Consider the following 14,638-nt stretch of genomic DNA (forward strand, 5'->3'; position numbering starts at 1 on the left):
GCCTTCACCAGCACAGATGGCCTCGTGGTGCCCTCTGTTCCATCCAAGGAGGCTAGTGGGTAGTGAGGACAGACAGTGTGGGGGGTAACATGGTTCCTCATTCCCACAGGCTGGCAGTATGTTCAAGCTCCACCTTATCCAGGGTGGGGCACCAACTCATATTGCCATGTCCCTTCTCCTTGACCTTACTTAGCTTTACTGGTATGGTCTCATGTTCTCCCCTGCCCGTCATCACCTCCTGGAAACACCACACAGTCCAAAAAGCCTACAGAGCTCTGAGGACGCCAGTTTTCCTTGCAGCCATGCATTTGAGTGACACTTGATGTATGTCCCCTGCTTCTAGAAGCACTTTGGTGCTAAAAATACATGGTTGGGACAGGATTTAAGGCTCCAAACAAATATGCTTAAAGACTGGAATGCTTCAGAACTGTCAGCTTTTCTTTGATTGTTTCCCAGTGACTGAGTGGACCACGTTTAAGGAGCTAGGGGACGACTGTGCCCAGCTGAACATTCACCAGCCAGGCTACAGGTCTCTTTGGAGATGCTGGGCCATGCCTGCTCTCTGTGCTGGGCAAAGCTCCGGAACCCCACTGGACTCGCCCACTTCAGCGCTCCCCCCAAGGGGCCCACCCCAGTAGCCCTCAGGGCCCGGAAGGAAGCACCCCACCTTGACCCTGCTGACAGCTTCCTGAGCCTGCATCATTCGGATGTTTTTAGAGGGGTTACGCTCAGAGAGCAGCTGGGTGGAGCCCAGGTAGTTGGCTGCGAAGATGATGCCATCGATGAGGTCTTCTGGCTCACAGGGCCCTGGAACTGAGGAGGTAGAGAGTGAGTGCCTTCCTGAAAGAGATCCGCCAGGAACCAAGGGCTTAGATGCCCGGCCCAGCACAAGGTACACAGGGACCAGGAGGGTGAAGCCAGGGGACTGAGCTGTGCAGCAGATCTGTAGCTCAGGGGAGACCAGTCCAAGTCACACAATTGACACATGGCTGGACAGCTCTGCATGAATGGTCCTGGAACCCAGGCGACTGTCTCCCAAGGTAGCTCAGCCTCCAGGGTGACCCGCACCTGCTGTCCTCCCAAACACAGCAGCACTTTCCACCCTCTCATGGAGGTCCATGACGGTCCATGCTGAATTCTTCGGTGACTTTGTCTCCTCCCCTCTCCAGTGGGGCTCCTGCCAGCCTGCAGCTTCTCATCCCACCCAACCCAGGCCTCAGCGGGGCAGCACGGCCCTGATTCTGTCTGCTGCCTCTAGACTATGGCAGTCCAACAGAAGCTCTGATGGAGTGTTCTACCTCTGCTGTCCAAGGCAAGGAGGACCATGGCCACTGGTGCTCTGAACGCTTCCACTAAAGACTGACTGTTCCCGAAGGTGCAGCCGACTGATGCTCTGTATCTGTGACCCACATCTGGGATCTTTCAGATCATGCACTGTGTAGTGAGACCTGAGATGGCTGTGTCTATGCTGAGCAAGTGCGGACTTTTTCCCTTGTGGTTATTCCCTGAAAGAATACAGTGTGACTGTTGTTCACCTGGCACTTCTATTGTAGCTGGTACTTTAAAGACATCTAGAGAGAAATTCAAGTATGAAGGAGGGTGTGGAAACTACATTTTTATCCAAGGGACGCTGGCAGCTGGGGACTGGCTTCCAAAGGGGTCTCGGAACCAGTTCTTGAGAGACGTCAAGGGAGAAATGACCAATTTTAATAAATTGTAATATTGAAAGCCACCGGTTAGTGTCCCATGGCTCCTGAAAGGGCACCGCAGCTCCAGGGAGGGGTCTACTAACGTGCTCTGTAAGGGGCAGATGGTGACTGTTTCCAGGCTTGTCCCGTCTGTGGCAAGAACCGACTTCTGCACTTGAGATACAAAAGCTGAAATATGGAAAGGAGTGGGCAGGGTGTATCCTATTAAAGTTTTATTTACAATATCAGGCAGGACTACAGTCAGCTGACAGGCAACCTGGTGTAGGCTTGCAAGGCTGCTCCAGCTGCCAGTCAGGACCTCTCTGAGCATCCTGCATAGATGGAAGCTCTGGTGACTTCCGGTCTGCAGGCACAGCCTTACACCAGTGCAAAGCCATTGAGCTCCCCTGCCACTCCCCATCCTCAGGGAAGAGGCCTGTCCCACTGTAGAACCCAAGGACAGTTGGAAGGTAGATGTGATGATTCAAAGGGGAAGGGAGATGGTCCTTTCTCAAGCCTGTGTCCAGAGGTGGAGATGTGTTCCCTTGCCCCCCTTCACCATGACAGCCAATGTGACCTGGCTGACACAGTTCTACCTGGAGATCCTTGGGCAGGAGCCATGCTCCAAGGCTGTCTGGGGGCTCTGCCATCTTTCTGGGTTCAAACTGGCAATCCAGTAAGCACCCAGATGCCCAGCAAATGGTCACATCACAGGTTGTTCCTACCACTGCCACTGTCCCCTTGCTGATGGGCAGTGCAGCTGCCTCCTGCTGCTCGGGTGATGCTTTTGTTACCATACTCCTTCCAGCCACCCACGCTACCGTCAAGCTCCGTGATGGCTCGGGTCAGAAAGACGGATTCAGCTGAAGCTCTCTGGTGGATGTCAGCCCATCATGAGCTCTTGTGGAGCTCCCCTCACCTAGAACTCCGTCCTAGATCATCAGGATCCTATCCCACAGTGCTGGCCACCAGTGCCCCATATGTACACATAGACACATGCTACACACACACACACACACACACACACACACACACACACACACACACACACACACGGGGAGGGGGAGAGGGAGAGTGAGCAGCTGCCAGGTGGCGCAGGCTGTGTCTGGACCTTGCCCACTGGCCCCGTGCTCCTCCTGGGAATGGAGGGGGTGTGAGCTTCCAGCAATGAGGAGCTCTTGGCTCTGAGTGGAGAGCAATAGCCTCTGTGGAAGACACCTTAAATTATTAAAGCAGCAAAGTGCCTGTGATTATCTTAGCCCAAACTCAGATGAAAGAAGATGGCTATGAAGTTGGAAGGAATTGCTGGCACCTGAGGGAAGCCAGTCTGGTATGTGATGGCCAGGTCTGGCATCTGATGGCCAGGTGCCGGGTTCCAGGGAGATGGCGTTCGTGAGCCAGCACTGCTCTGGGAGCCAGCTACTTTACCCTTAGTGGGGACAGAGGGAGCAGGGGGGTCACAACACTCAGAGAAACTCCCAATGAGATCAGAGCCATTCCAAGAAGGGACTCGTGAATGCAAAGCAGCTGTGGCTGCCTCAAAAGATTGGATCTCTCAACACTTCATCATGGGAGAGGGAGGGGCTCACGAGGGTTCTCTGCCCTAGGTCTACTAATGGTGGCTCAGGGAGGCATGTCACTCTCTTCAGTGATGTGACCACTGACAAGTTGTCATGCTCTAGTAAAGAAACCCTCACCTGTGCCATGTAAGTTGCCAATAGACACAGCACCCTCTCTCTCTTACACACACACACACACACACACACACACACACACACACACACGCACACACACCCCATGAAGACAAACACCACGAAGACATCAAAAGGGAGCCGGAAAAGGAGGGGACTCATTGGGGGAAGGTTTCAGTAGGAGGGGGAAGGATGAGATGGGGTAAAGGGGTGTGGAAATGACCAGCGTTAATTATATACCTGTATCAAACTATCAAAGAACAAAAGAGAAGAATCAAGGCCTTGGCTCTCAGCTCTGGGCTGCTGGACCTCTGAACCTGCCCTGAGTGTACAGCTGAGACGACAGAGGATGAAGCAGGGGCCCCGCCCAGCACCTGGGCAGGCCTGGTGAACTCCCCAAGCCCCGGGGTTGGGACAGGCGTGCTCAAACGGCAAGATGGCCATAGTGGAGCGGAGTAGAATCGGGAGACTCCTCCCCAGTCAGGAACTTCCCAGGCCAAGTACCCTCTGGAAGTCATAGATCCACACTAGCTTTCTCGAGCTAGTTCTCCCACACCCCCCGCCCCCAAGGACAAGCCAGCTTCAACTGTCCCTGCAGCTCTCCAAGGTCAGGGCCTCATCAGGCTCCTCTTTCTATCAAAAGCACCATAGCACTAGGTCTGGAGCTGGCTATTGGCAGCGATGGCCCTTGTGCAGGTGTACCACCCGGTGGGGGTTCAGAAGCCACACAAAACAAGGGACAGGAACCATCACAACCCAGACACTGCAACCCTGACTTCTGGGACTTTGGACTGAAGGACTTCAGTTTGTCCACCATAGGCCACCTGGGGCTTCATTCTCTCCAGCAAACACAGGTTGGAGATGTGTGTATCACTGGCCAAGGGGCAGCTCATAGGCCTGCATTCCCCAAGTGGGGCCCAATGCAATAATAATATGTGTGTGTGTGTGTGTGTATATGTGCATGCGTGTGTGTGAAAGAAGAGGGGCACTACTGTGTCCTGCAGCTGGTGCAGCAACTTTATCTACCCTTGGTGAGACTCAGCCAATACCAAGGTCTCAGCCAGGTAAGTGTCCCCTCCTCCTGTGGGAGGGAGGGGCAGGAACGGGCCTCTCTTCTGACTTTGACTCCCACTTTCAGAGGCTGCAGTCTTATGGCTCCTTCCGCGAGTTCCCCAGGCAACATGGCCAGCTCTCTGGACCTCCATGAGGCTCATGTGTCTGTCTTCAGCCACGCGCCTGAAGAGACTGTTGGCAGGACTCTTGCTCCTCACTGATCTGAGAGCAGTGGAGGGCACAGACCCCTGTGTGTGAAGGGCACTTGTTCTTCCTTTGCCGAACTCCGGCAGCAATGCTTGGCTGACACCAGCAGAGGGAGACAGAGAGCACAGTAACTCCAACCGTTTGACAGACAGGTGAGCCTGAGTCCCCAGAGGGCGACTTGCCCCTTCCTGATGTACCTCTGACTCACACAGCATATGTCCCCTGTGTGTGCAGTTGACAGGGGTGTAGGACACTGTTCTTCCTTCCCTTCCTGAAGTAGCCTTTGTTTGCAGCATGGTTAGAGAGCCCGCTGTCCTGCCCCGGAGAGTCCTTGTGCTCGTTGTGTGACCTTGGGGCCCGCACTTGGACCTGAGGCTTCTCGCCAGCTCTGTGGACAGGGAAGCGCTGGGGTCTTGTGGAGCTGTACCTGGGATCGCCCATCTCTGCTACTTGGGGAGGACAATCCTGCATGTTAGGAGTGGGCAGAGGCTGCTGGACAGCCGTCTGCTTCCGTTATTCTCCTCAGCTCCAAAACTGCCCACCTCTCCCTGGGTGCCAGAGGGCACAGCTGTGAGGCTGGAGCACAGCACCCACTGGGCGGGCAGAACTGTGTGCGGCTGGGAGGGCCAGGTGCAGCTGCCATGTCTCACTCACCAGCCCCGTGTGAAAGCAGAGTCGTAGCCATCAGTCCTTCACAATCCCGTGAAGTCAACCTCATTATCCCACTGTATGAGAAAGACCACTTAAGGCCCCAGGAAAAGGACTTTCCCCAAATCAGTATCCAGCCTGGGAGGACTTGTGATGTCACAAAACATGGCTCACTGGCTGGAGGGTGAGGCTGACACCAGTCCACAGGCCAACATAAACTCATCATGATGGACTGTGGTGAGCATCGGGAAGGGAGGGTGTGGCCCCGATGGAAGAGGAGCAGGCTCAACCTCTTGAGGAACCCGGGCGGGGCTGCCAGTGAGTGGAAGTCTGTAACACTGGACGGTATCGGCGAGTCAGAGAAGAGAGCTTTCCAGGCTGAGGCAAGAGCAGGTGCAAAGGTCCGGGGGTGGCAGAGAAAGAAGCAATTCAGAGGACTAAAGGATGTCCTGATGACCTGGTGCAAGGAATGAGCCAGCTGTTGGGATAAGTCAGAGTGTAGAAAAAGCACTGGCCAGACATGAGGACTTCGGAGCCCTTCCAAAGATGGTCACCCTGGCCTAACAGCCAGGAGTAGCCCAACCACACCACTTTCTCCAGAGAGATAAAACAGAGAGGAAGAATGGACAGCCGCTAAGTGGCCACTGCAGGGGTCCAAGCCAGCAAGACAGGATGCTGGGATAGACCAGGAGGATGATGGAGGCGGAGAAAGTCAGCCAGAATTTGGGCTGAGTGTGAGGTGAGGTTGAGGGGGATTGGAAGACTGCCCTTGGCTAGATGGTTGGAGCTTCTACTCACTATAAAGGGTTTCTTGGGAAAGGACTGGCCTTGGGGTGGGACTTTTGGACCAGTTTAGCTAAAGGGGCCAGGGCACCTTCCAAGAACAGCTTAGAAGGCAGCCCAGGTTAGACGACAGACGGAGAATGAGCCGTGAGAGGTGCCAGCTGAAGCTGCAGGCATGGGTGAGTCACTGTGGAGAGGACAGGGAGAGAGGTGGCAGAGGGAGGCCCCAGGAACCAGCTCTGCCAGGCATCATGACAAGAAGGGGCAGGGAGAGAGAGAGAGAGAGAGAGAGAGAGAGAGAGAGAGAGAGAGAGAAGCCCATCTGTACCGTGCTGGCAGGAGGCCATCTATAAGGGGCCCCCATGTACCGGGCATCCTGACAAGGCAGCCAGCGGTGACCTTGGAGCAGCTTCGAGGGATAGCAGGTGGGATCCAGCCCATGGGGGGAGGAACGTGGGCAGGTGCGGGCTGTGAGCCATTCCCTGGTTCTGGCTCCAAGGAAAGAATAGGATTGCTAGTTTGCAGATATGTAAGACAGACAGATGGATTCAGTGGGAGGGAGTGAGGAGGAATAGGCATTGGATCTTGTGAGGACTATGGTGCCGAGGGACGCCTGTCTCCATGGCCTCAGAAAGGCCACAAATCTGATACGTCATTCTCAGGAGAGTCTTCAGACCACATGTCAGGGCAACCACCCAGGTCCATGAGGAGCCAAGCCATGGAAAGAAGGCCTCAAGAGGGGAAGGAATGGCCTCCAGGCCCTCAGGAAAGGCTCTGGGGTCTACATTGCTTCCCTCTCTACAGCAGCCTACCCCAAAGCAAAGCTTGACTCTGCAGCAGCTTGGGCCACTGAGAAGCCCCTGTGCAGCTCATAGATGGTGCTACCTGTAAATTCAGGCCTGACACAGTGAGGGCCGTCATGGAGAGGGACAACTCATAGTGACATGGTGTGGTGCTTTAGAACACAGTGAATGACAAGGGTCAGTGGGTGCAGGAGGAGAAGCTGTGGCAGAGAAAAGAAGGCCAAAGCCAAGTCCAGCCCAATCCCCAGCTCTGCTGAGGACACTGTAAGCATTAGCTTTTGTATCTGGGTGGCTGACTTCCAAGAAAAAGGAAAAAAGAAAAGAAAAGGAAGGAAGGAGAAAAGAAAAAAAGAAAAGATTGGCCAAACAGGAAGATGCATTTTTCTATGGCATTATTTGTGAAGGCAAAACCCTGGGAAGTCCCCACGCACAGGTGAACAGGAGCCATCCTACAGTGGAGTCCTGTGGAGCAGGTTGGAAGGTGACTAACACCATGCAGTTCCTGAGCACATGGCTAGGACTAGTGCTTAGAAAAAAGGCATGATGGAGAACAGAAATCTAAATTCACCCCACTTACCTAAACCGGGGAAGGTAAGCTCACAATAAACATACATGAAACATTAACCATCACATAAACCAAGTACGTAAAGAAACTTCCTATAACGTCCCCCTCCATAAAATCCTATATAAAACTAAAACAGGACTTTTATGTTTTATGCGTCCATTTAGAAGTTTATACAAAGAAGAGCGTATTTTGGAAACCTGAAGAAGGCGATGTTAAACGTTATAAATGACTGTCTATATGGAGAAGTATCCATAGAGAAGATAGGAGATAAGGATCCAGGACTGGACACCTCTGCACACAACAAAACCCTGGTGTGTGTTTGACTTTAGACCCATGCAAGTACTTTCCATAGTCATACTGACAAAAGCTTATTTCTAAGAATTAAAAGTAATCTAAATGTTCATTTGTGACATAATCAAAAAACTAAACATGAGTCCCAAGCATTTTAAATAGCTGCTGCAGGACACAGTATTGGTCTGGGACAAGCCGCCGTGGAAAGAGAGGCACTGGAGGCCCCAGAGCCTCCCCAGGGCTCCTTTCCTACTTGAGGTCATTTGGTGGTCCATCCCACTAGGCTTTGCTATGAAGACAAGAATGAAGGCCAAGAAATCCTAACTGAGCCTCCAGCCCTGAATCCTTGGCAACACCGATACTGTTACCTCAGGAACTGGTGTGTGATTAGCAGAGTAAGACAAATGCATAATCACTTTGAGAATCAGAACCTGAGACACAGGAACAGGAGAATATGAATGCAAGAGCCCTGAAGCCCTGGCAAAAAATATCAGTACGAACCATTTTGCAGTGCAACTTTAAAAATATAGCACACTCGTTATTGTTTATTGAGTATAATTGCATAAAAATTACCCCCAAATTTAGTGGCTTAAAACATCAAACACTTATTATCTTGGGAATCCAGCTATGTCTCAGCTGGGGCCTCCGGCTCTGTGGAGGCTGTAGTCAAGGTAGCTGGGAAGCCTGTTACAATCTTAGGCCTGAACAAGAAAGACCAATTCCAAGTTCCCTCCCAAGGTCGTTGGCAGAGACTCAGCTCCCCCGCCTGCTGCCTCTCTGCAGGGCAACTCAGGACCACAACAGAGCAGCCTGGCTCCCTTAGAGAACAAGCAAGATGGAGTGATGCAGACACCATTCTCTTCCTATTTTTCTCAAACCTAATTTTGCAGGCAATATCCTATTAATCACTTTTCCCAACTCATGGTCAGGATGAGGGGTTTGCATGGCTGTAACTATCAAGAGATCACTGGGGGCCTTGTCACACATACATACCATATGTGCTCACTTCCTGAGCTCTTCCACAGGGAGCCCTGACTTCACCCAGATTATGGTCTTTAAACAGTATTTCCACCTAGCTCCATGATGAAAGGATTAACTGATTCCATTCCCAGGACAAAAATAACTTTGAATTGTGCCAGAATATTAGAACACACTGAGGTCATAAGACTGAGGGACTAACAGCACAAAGCCAGTTGGCTAGAGACATGGAAATATCCATAAGCACAGCGTCTTCAGGGCCACCCACTAGGCTGCAACCCAAGGATGCCCAGTGACAGTCCCTAGGCCTACTGTCAACCTGTATAGATTGGTAGGGAAATTCATTATTTTAAACATTGTTAAAGAGAAGAACTCAAGGCAGCCAGCTTTTCTTGCATGCACTATAATCAGGGAAAGTTTGTCTGGATAGGAGTTCAAAGAATCAACAGCAGGGAAAAAGGTTCTATCAGAATAACCAATGAATGGATTTGGACAATAATTTATTTCTGCTAAAATCACCGAAAGGGAGACAGACAGATGTAATGCTATCTATGAAACTCTGCCCAAGCAATCAAACTTATCATGACTGGGCTCTATCTAAACCCTGACCATTTTCCTGGACTTGGACAGAGGGCCATGCAGAAGACACCCTCAGGATGCAACCAACCAAGCCCAGGGTGCTGAAAAAATGCCACAGACTGAATAGACTTCCACGATGCATCACCAAGACTGTGAAGAAGAGAGCAGATATCGTTAGCTTTGTCAACTTGATGCAGTCATCTGAAAGGATGACTGGGAGGCCTCCCTAGGGGAACTGTCTAGATTAGATTGGCTGGTGGGCATGTCTGTGGAGTCTTGTCTTGATCGCTAGTTGATGGAGGAGAACGCAGCTCATTATGGGCAGTACTTTCCCCAAGCAAGTGGTCCTGGGTTATATAAGAAAAGCTGGGTAGGCATGGGGTCTTTGAGCAAGTCAACAAGCACACTCCTCCATGGCTTCTGATTCAAGTTCCTGCTTGAGTTCCTCCTCTGACTTCCCTCAATGAAGGACCGTCACCTGAAAATGTAAAACAAATCAACCTTTCTGTCCTAAGGTGATTCTGGTCACGGTGTTTCATGACAGCAACAGAAAGAAAATCAGAGGAAAAAAAAAACCAAACAGATGAGTGGAGAATCTGTAAAAGGCAGAAGAGAATTGTAAAATCCATCAGCCAGGCTCACTGAGGACCTGGTTTAGATCTCTGTGGGAGGGACTCTGTGCATGGGCAAATGCACATACTAGCTGCCACTGAATGACACATAGAAATGGCTGCTAGCTTTCTTTTAGTTGTGACAATAGCCTTGTAACGGTTTTCAATAAAGTTCCCATATTTTAGAGATACATAGTTGAAATCGTTAAAAGAAAAACAGGATCGCTTTAGAAAACTAGGGAGAGTGTGGGGCTGGAGGTTAAGACTACGGGTCACGAGGAGGTGGGCACTGGGAGTCTGAAGCCAGTGAGGGTGCATGGTGATGAGTATGATTTTCTTTCTAATTTCTGTATGTGTGAACATTTTATAACAAATTAAAAGGATGGATCTTTCAAAACTAGTGGGCACATCCCGTTATTATATAACACTGTTCCTTATTTTCTACCCAATTTAGTGAGATAAGAGCAAGAACTGGTAGAAAACAAGAAAGGAGAGAGTGGAAGGCATTCTAATTTGCAGATGGTATGATTCTAAGCCAGGGAAGAGCCAAGAACACACATAAAAATGTATTAGGGGGGAATAAAACTAAGAAAATTGACCAAACCGATGGTTTAGAATTTAATATAAAAAAATCAATAGGTTTCTTTGGACCTACAAACAAGTCAGAAAAATGTAACGAAGCAAAAGATAACATTTACCAAAACAAGTGGGATAAAAGACCAAAGGATAAATGAAAAGGATATGCCTCAGAGTTTCCGAACAAGCTTTAAAGATAAATCCATTTGACCTGATGGGATGAGAAGCCTCTTTGGGCATCAGAGATGTCTACGCTGTAGAGCTGACACGTTTCCTCTAACTAGATAAACTGAGCGGATGCCAAATAAAGATGCCAAGAGGAATTTGTGTGTGTGTAACTAGATAAGCTGATCCAAACACGTATATAGAAAAAGAGCCACACTAAAGTCTCTGGGGAAGATGTGAAAAAGAACAGTGGCGGCAGAAACACATAAGCCCCAGCAAGTTATAAAATGCATGGAAATCCCGTGAGGAAAGCAGCTTCAGTTGGGACCCCGGTGGACCATCCCCAGATGGACCCAGAGCCAGACAAAACCCAGCATAGGTAGAGCCCTCCACACCGATGTTCTGCCACAGCTAGTCAGCTGCTTGGGTACAGGGTACTCGAAATGTGACCTCTGTCTGTATCTATACACCAAAACTTTGCAGATGAATCATTTATTTTTTAAAAAATATAAAAGTTCTAGATGAAAACTTTAAAAAATAATCTGAACAATGAGAGGATTATGCTGGACTTAAAAGTTACAAATGAAAAAGATTGATCATTTGAACCCATAAAATTTCAGCAAAATAATATACGTGTGTGTGTGTGTGTGTGTGTGTGTGTGTGTGTGTGTGTGTGTGTGTGTGTGAAGAGAACAAAGGCTGGGTGTGGCTGTTCACACCTGTGAACCTAGCACTGGGAAGACTTGGGGAGACTGAGACAGGAGGCTTGCAAGTTCAAGGCTAGGCTGTGCAACAGGGTGGAATTCTGTCTAAAACAGAATAAAACAAATAAACCCACAAAGTATAGATAAGGATAGCCTGGGACAACTTCCCAGTGTGAATCAAAGAGCTCACTTCTTTCAAGTGAGGAGACAGCACGAGTCCATAAGAAACATAAAGGCCAGGCCAGGGCTTATGCGGAACATTGGTCAAAGTGTAATGACATCCAGCCACAGACAGTGAACTTGCCGACCCAGCACACAGCATGATGGCTACTGACCACCACCACCAGGTCCACAGTCCCGATCTTCAGTTCAACCAACTGCTGACTGAAATGATCTTTAGCTGTATGTATTGAACCTGTACAGACATGTATTCTTGTTCTTATCCCCTAAACGATACAGCATGACAACCAGTTGTACAGCATTTACCTGTGTTAGGTATTGTATGTCACACGGAGGAATCTGGCACCCATGAGTATGAACTTGCACAGATTCTGAGAGTGCTCTGTACCATTGGCTGTACAGGACTTGAGAATCTGTGGGGTTTGGGTATCTGGGGGGAGTCCCTGCATATCAAAGGGTGACTGTAGGCTAGGAATTTGCTAAGACCATAGATCTTAAGTGTTCTCTCTCTACTCCACACAGGAGGGGGGCTGTGATAGAGGAGGATGTGTTAACTAGCTTGACTGTAGAGAGTACATCACAATGTATTTTTATATCAAAACATGTGCATATTTACAAACACATTTTGTACTTTCCAATTATATTCCAATACATCTCAGGGAATGGAAGGGTTAAATCCAATAGAGGAATGGACAAAGAATAAGTTTTTTGTTTGTTTGTTTGTTTGCCTGTAGTTTTGGGGTGTGTATGTGTGTGTCATATGTATGCACTTGTGGGTGCAGGCACCCATGTGTGTGTATGGAGGCCAAAGGCCAATGTTCAATGTCTTCCTGTGTTGCTGCTGCTCTCCACTTTATGTTTTGAGGCAGGGTCTCTTACTGAACTGGAAACTTGAGGTTCCAGACAGACTAGCTGGCTGCAAGCCTCCTACCCCCAGGATTTGCCTATCTCCAGCATCCTGCTCCCCTGCTCTCCAGTACTGGGGCTACAGGCATGTTCCACTGTATCTGGTTTTTAGGTGACTATTAAGAATTGGGCCGGGCGGTGGTGGCGCACGCCTTTAATCCCAGCACTCGGGAGGCAGAGCCAGGCGGATCTCTGTGAGTTCGAGGCCAGCCTGGTCTCCAAAGCGAGTTCCAGGAAAGGCGCAAAGCTACACAGAGAAACCCTGTCTCGAAAAAAAAAACCAAAAAAAAAAAAAAAAGAATTGGAACTCGGGTCCTTCAGCTTGTGCAGTAAGCATTTTTGCCACTGAGCCATCTCCTAAGCCCCACAAATGCTATGTTAACAATTTGGATCTAAAGTGTCTCCCGGAAGCCCATGTACTAAAGGCTAAGACCCCCCAGCTGATGGCTCTATCACGAAGTAACAGGACCTTTAAGGCATAACCTTAAGAGGAGGAAATTAGGGTATTGGGGTATGACCTTAAAGAGGATTTGGGACTTCAACCCTTTCTCTCTCTCTTTCTGCATCCTAACTGCCATGAGGTAGAATCTCGTCCCCTGCCCTGTGCGATGGGGTTCTACCTCACCACAGTCCTCCAACACAGCCAACCAACCACAGACTAGAACTTTTGAAACCATGAGCCCAAATAAATTCTTCCTTCTTGTAAGTAAATCTGAGTTACTTTGTCACAATAGCAGCACACGGGAAAGGCTTAAGAAAAGAGACATGAGTCAGGCATGCTAACTTGTACCTCAACCCCAGAATTTGAGAAGCAGAGGCAGGAGAACCATGACTCAGAGGCCAACCTGGGCTACAAAGAGAGACTCTATCCAAGAAACAACACAAAACAGAAAGAGAAGTTGGGGGGGGGGCGGGGAGACGCAAATGGCTTAGCTCAGCTTTTGAACTTCTGGCATGGTGTTTGATTTCACTTCCGAGGAAAGACACGTATGTGAAATCTGTGTGAGGCCACTGTGTACCCCGTGCCTGGGGTAAGAACGTTGAGCTGGAGGGTACAGTGTGCTAAATGTGAAGTCAGTACTTCCATCAACAGCTGTCAGAGTGGTTATAGCTCGGATATGAAGTGTCTCACCAAAAGTCTTGTGACCCAGTCACTGATTGAGAGGTGACCTCCAATCACTGATTGAGAGGTGCCCCCAATCACTGACTGAGAGGTGACCCCCAATCACTGATTGAGAGGTGACCAGATAACACGCTCTCTGACCCGATCAATGGGTTAATTCAGCAGTAGATTCATAACTTGCTGACACCATTGGGAAGTAAGGAAAGCTCTTGGAGGTGGAGCCCAGTTAAAAAAAGTAGGAGGCACATTCCTAGGGGCTGTACCTTGGGGCTCTCTGTCTTTCTCCTTCCTGTCGGCCATGCAGTGAACTGATTTGCCCCGCCACATGCCCGATCACCACAGGCCCACTGCCATGGAGCCCTGACAGAGTGACACAGATTAAATCTTTCATCCTTTATGTTGTCTATTTGGGTATTTGGGTCACGACAACATAAAAATGATTAGCACAAGGACCAAGGGCGGGTCCATTGTCCCCTCCTGCAAGGCACTTCGGCCATGTCCATTAAAGTTAGCATGCTCTAACGTTGACATAGCTGCTAACCCTGCTTTATACATGGAGCACTTCTATGGAACAACTCACATCCCAACACAAGGCTGTTCACTGCTGCGCTGGCCAGAAACCAAAGAGTTGGTTTGTACCAGACTAGTTAAAACGCCACTGCCCACCCATGGGCCATGCCCTGGATGACTGCTTAAATAGTCAGCTGGATCTGGGTGCCCGCCAGCATTTACCAAGAAAAGAGAGTGCGTGGTGAAGACCCCACTTGGCCAGTGCGGTATCTGTCTGAAGGGGAAGTCTGTATGTAAGCTGGTATACATCCAGGAAGCTTCAGGAGGGAGTCACAAAAGAGCAGAGAGTCTGAACCGAGTTTTCTGTACTGTGCAGGTACAAAAAGACATTCCTCTGGGATCTCCAGAGGGAACTCTTTTTCGCTTCTGCGAATCTTGGCCTGATCCAAACTCTATCCTGAAGAACTCTTTCAAGCCCTCTGCTAAGCAATAATAGTCCCTATTTTAAAACATGTGTAATTCCTGTCCTTGAGTGCTAATAAAAATGATCTTGTTTGTAAAAGAGAAGAGCTGTTTG

At 49.5% G+C, this 14,638-nt stretch overlaps 1 protein-coding gene across 9 annotated transcripts in view; it reads right to left on the reverse strand.

The window, feature by feature from the left end:
* Positions 1 to 14,638, reverse strand: part of Apba2 (amyloid beta precursor protein binding family A member 2) — a 232,175-nt gene that overhangs the window by 20,555 nt on the left and 196,982 nt on the right. For all 9 annotated transcript variants that reach the window (XM_052761566.1, XM_052761563.1, XM_052761559.1 and 6 more), the window contains one exon: positions 668 to 813. In XM_052761566.1, the coding sequence (XP_052617526.1) occupies positions 668 to 813 (146 nt within the window). The remainder of the gene's footprint in view (positions 1 to 667; positions 814 to 14,638) is intronic.

Source organism: Peromyscus californicus, unplaced genomic scaffold (assembly GCF_007827085.1).
Source record: "Peromyscus californicus insignis strain IS unplaced genomic scaffold, ASM782708v3 Scaffold_4__1_contigs__length_199733344, whole genome shotgun sequence".
NCBI classification, from domain to species: Eukaryota; Metazoa; Chordata; class Mammalia; order Rodentia; family Cricetidae; genus Peromyscus; species Peromyscus californicus.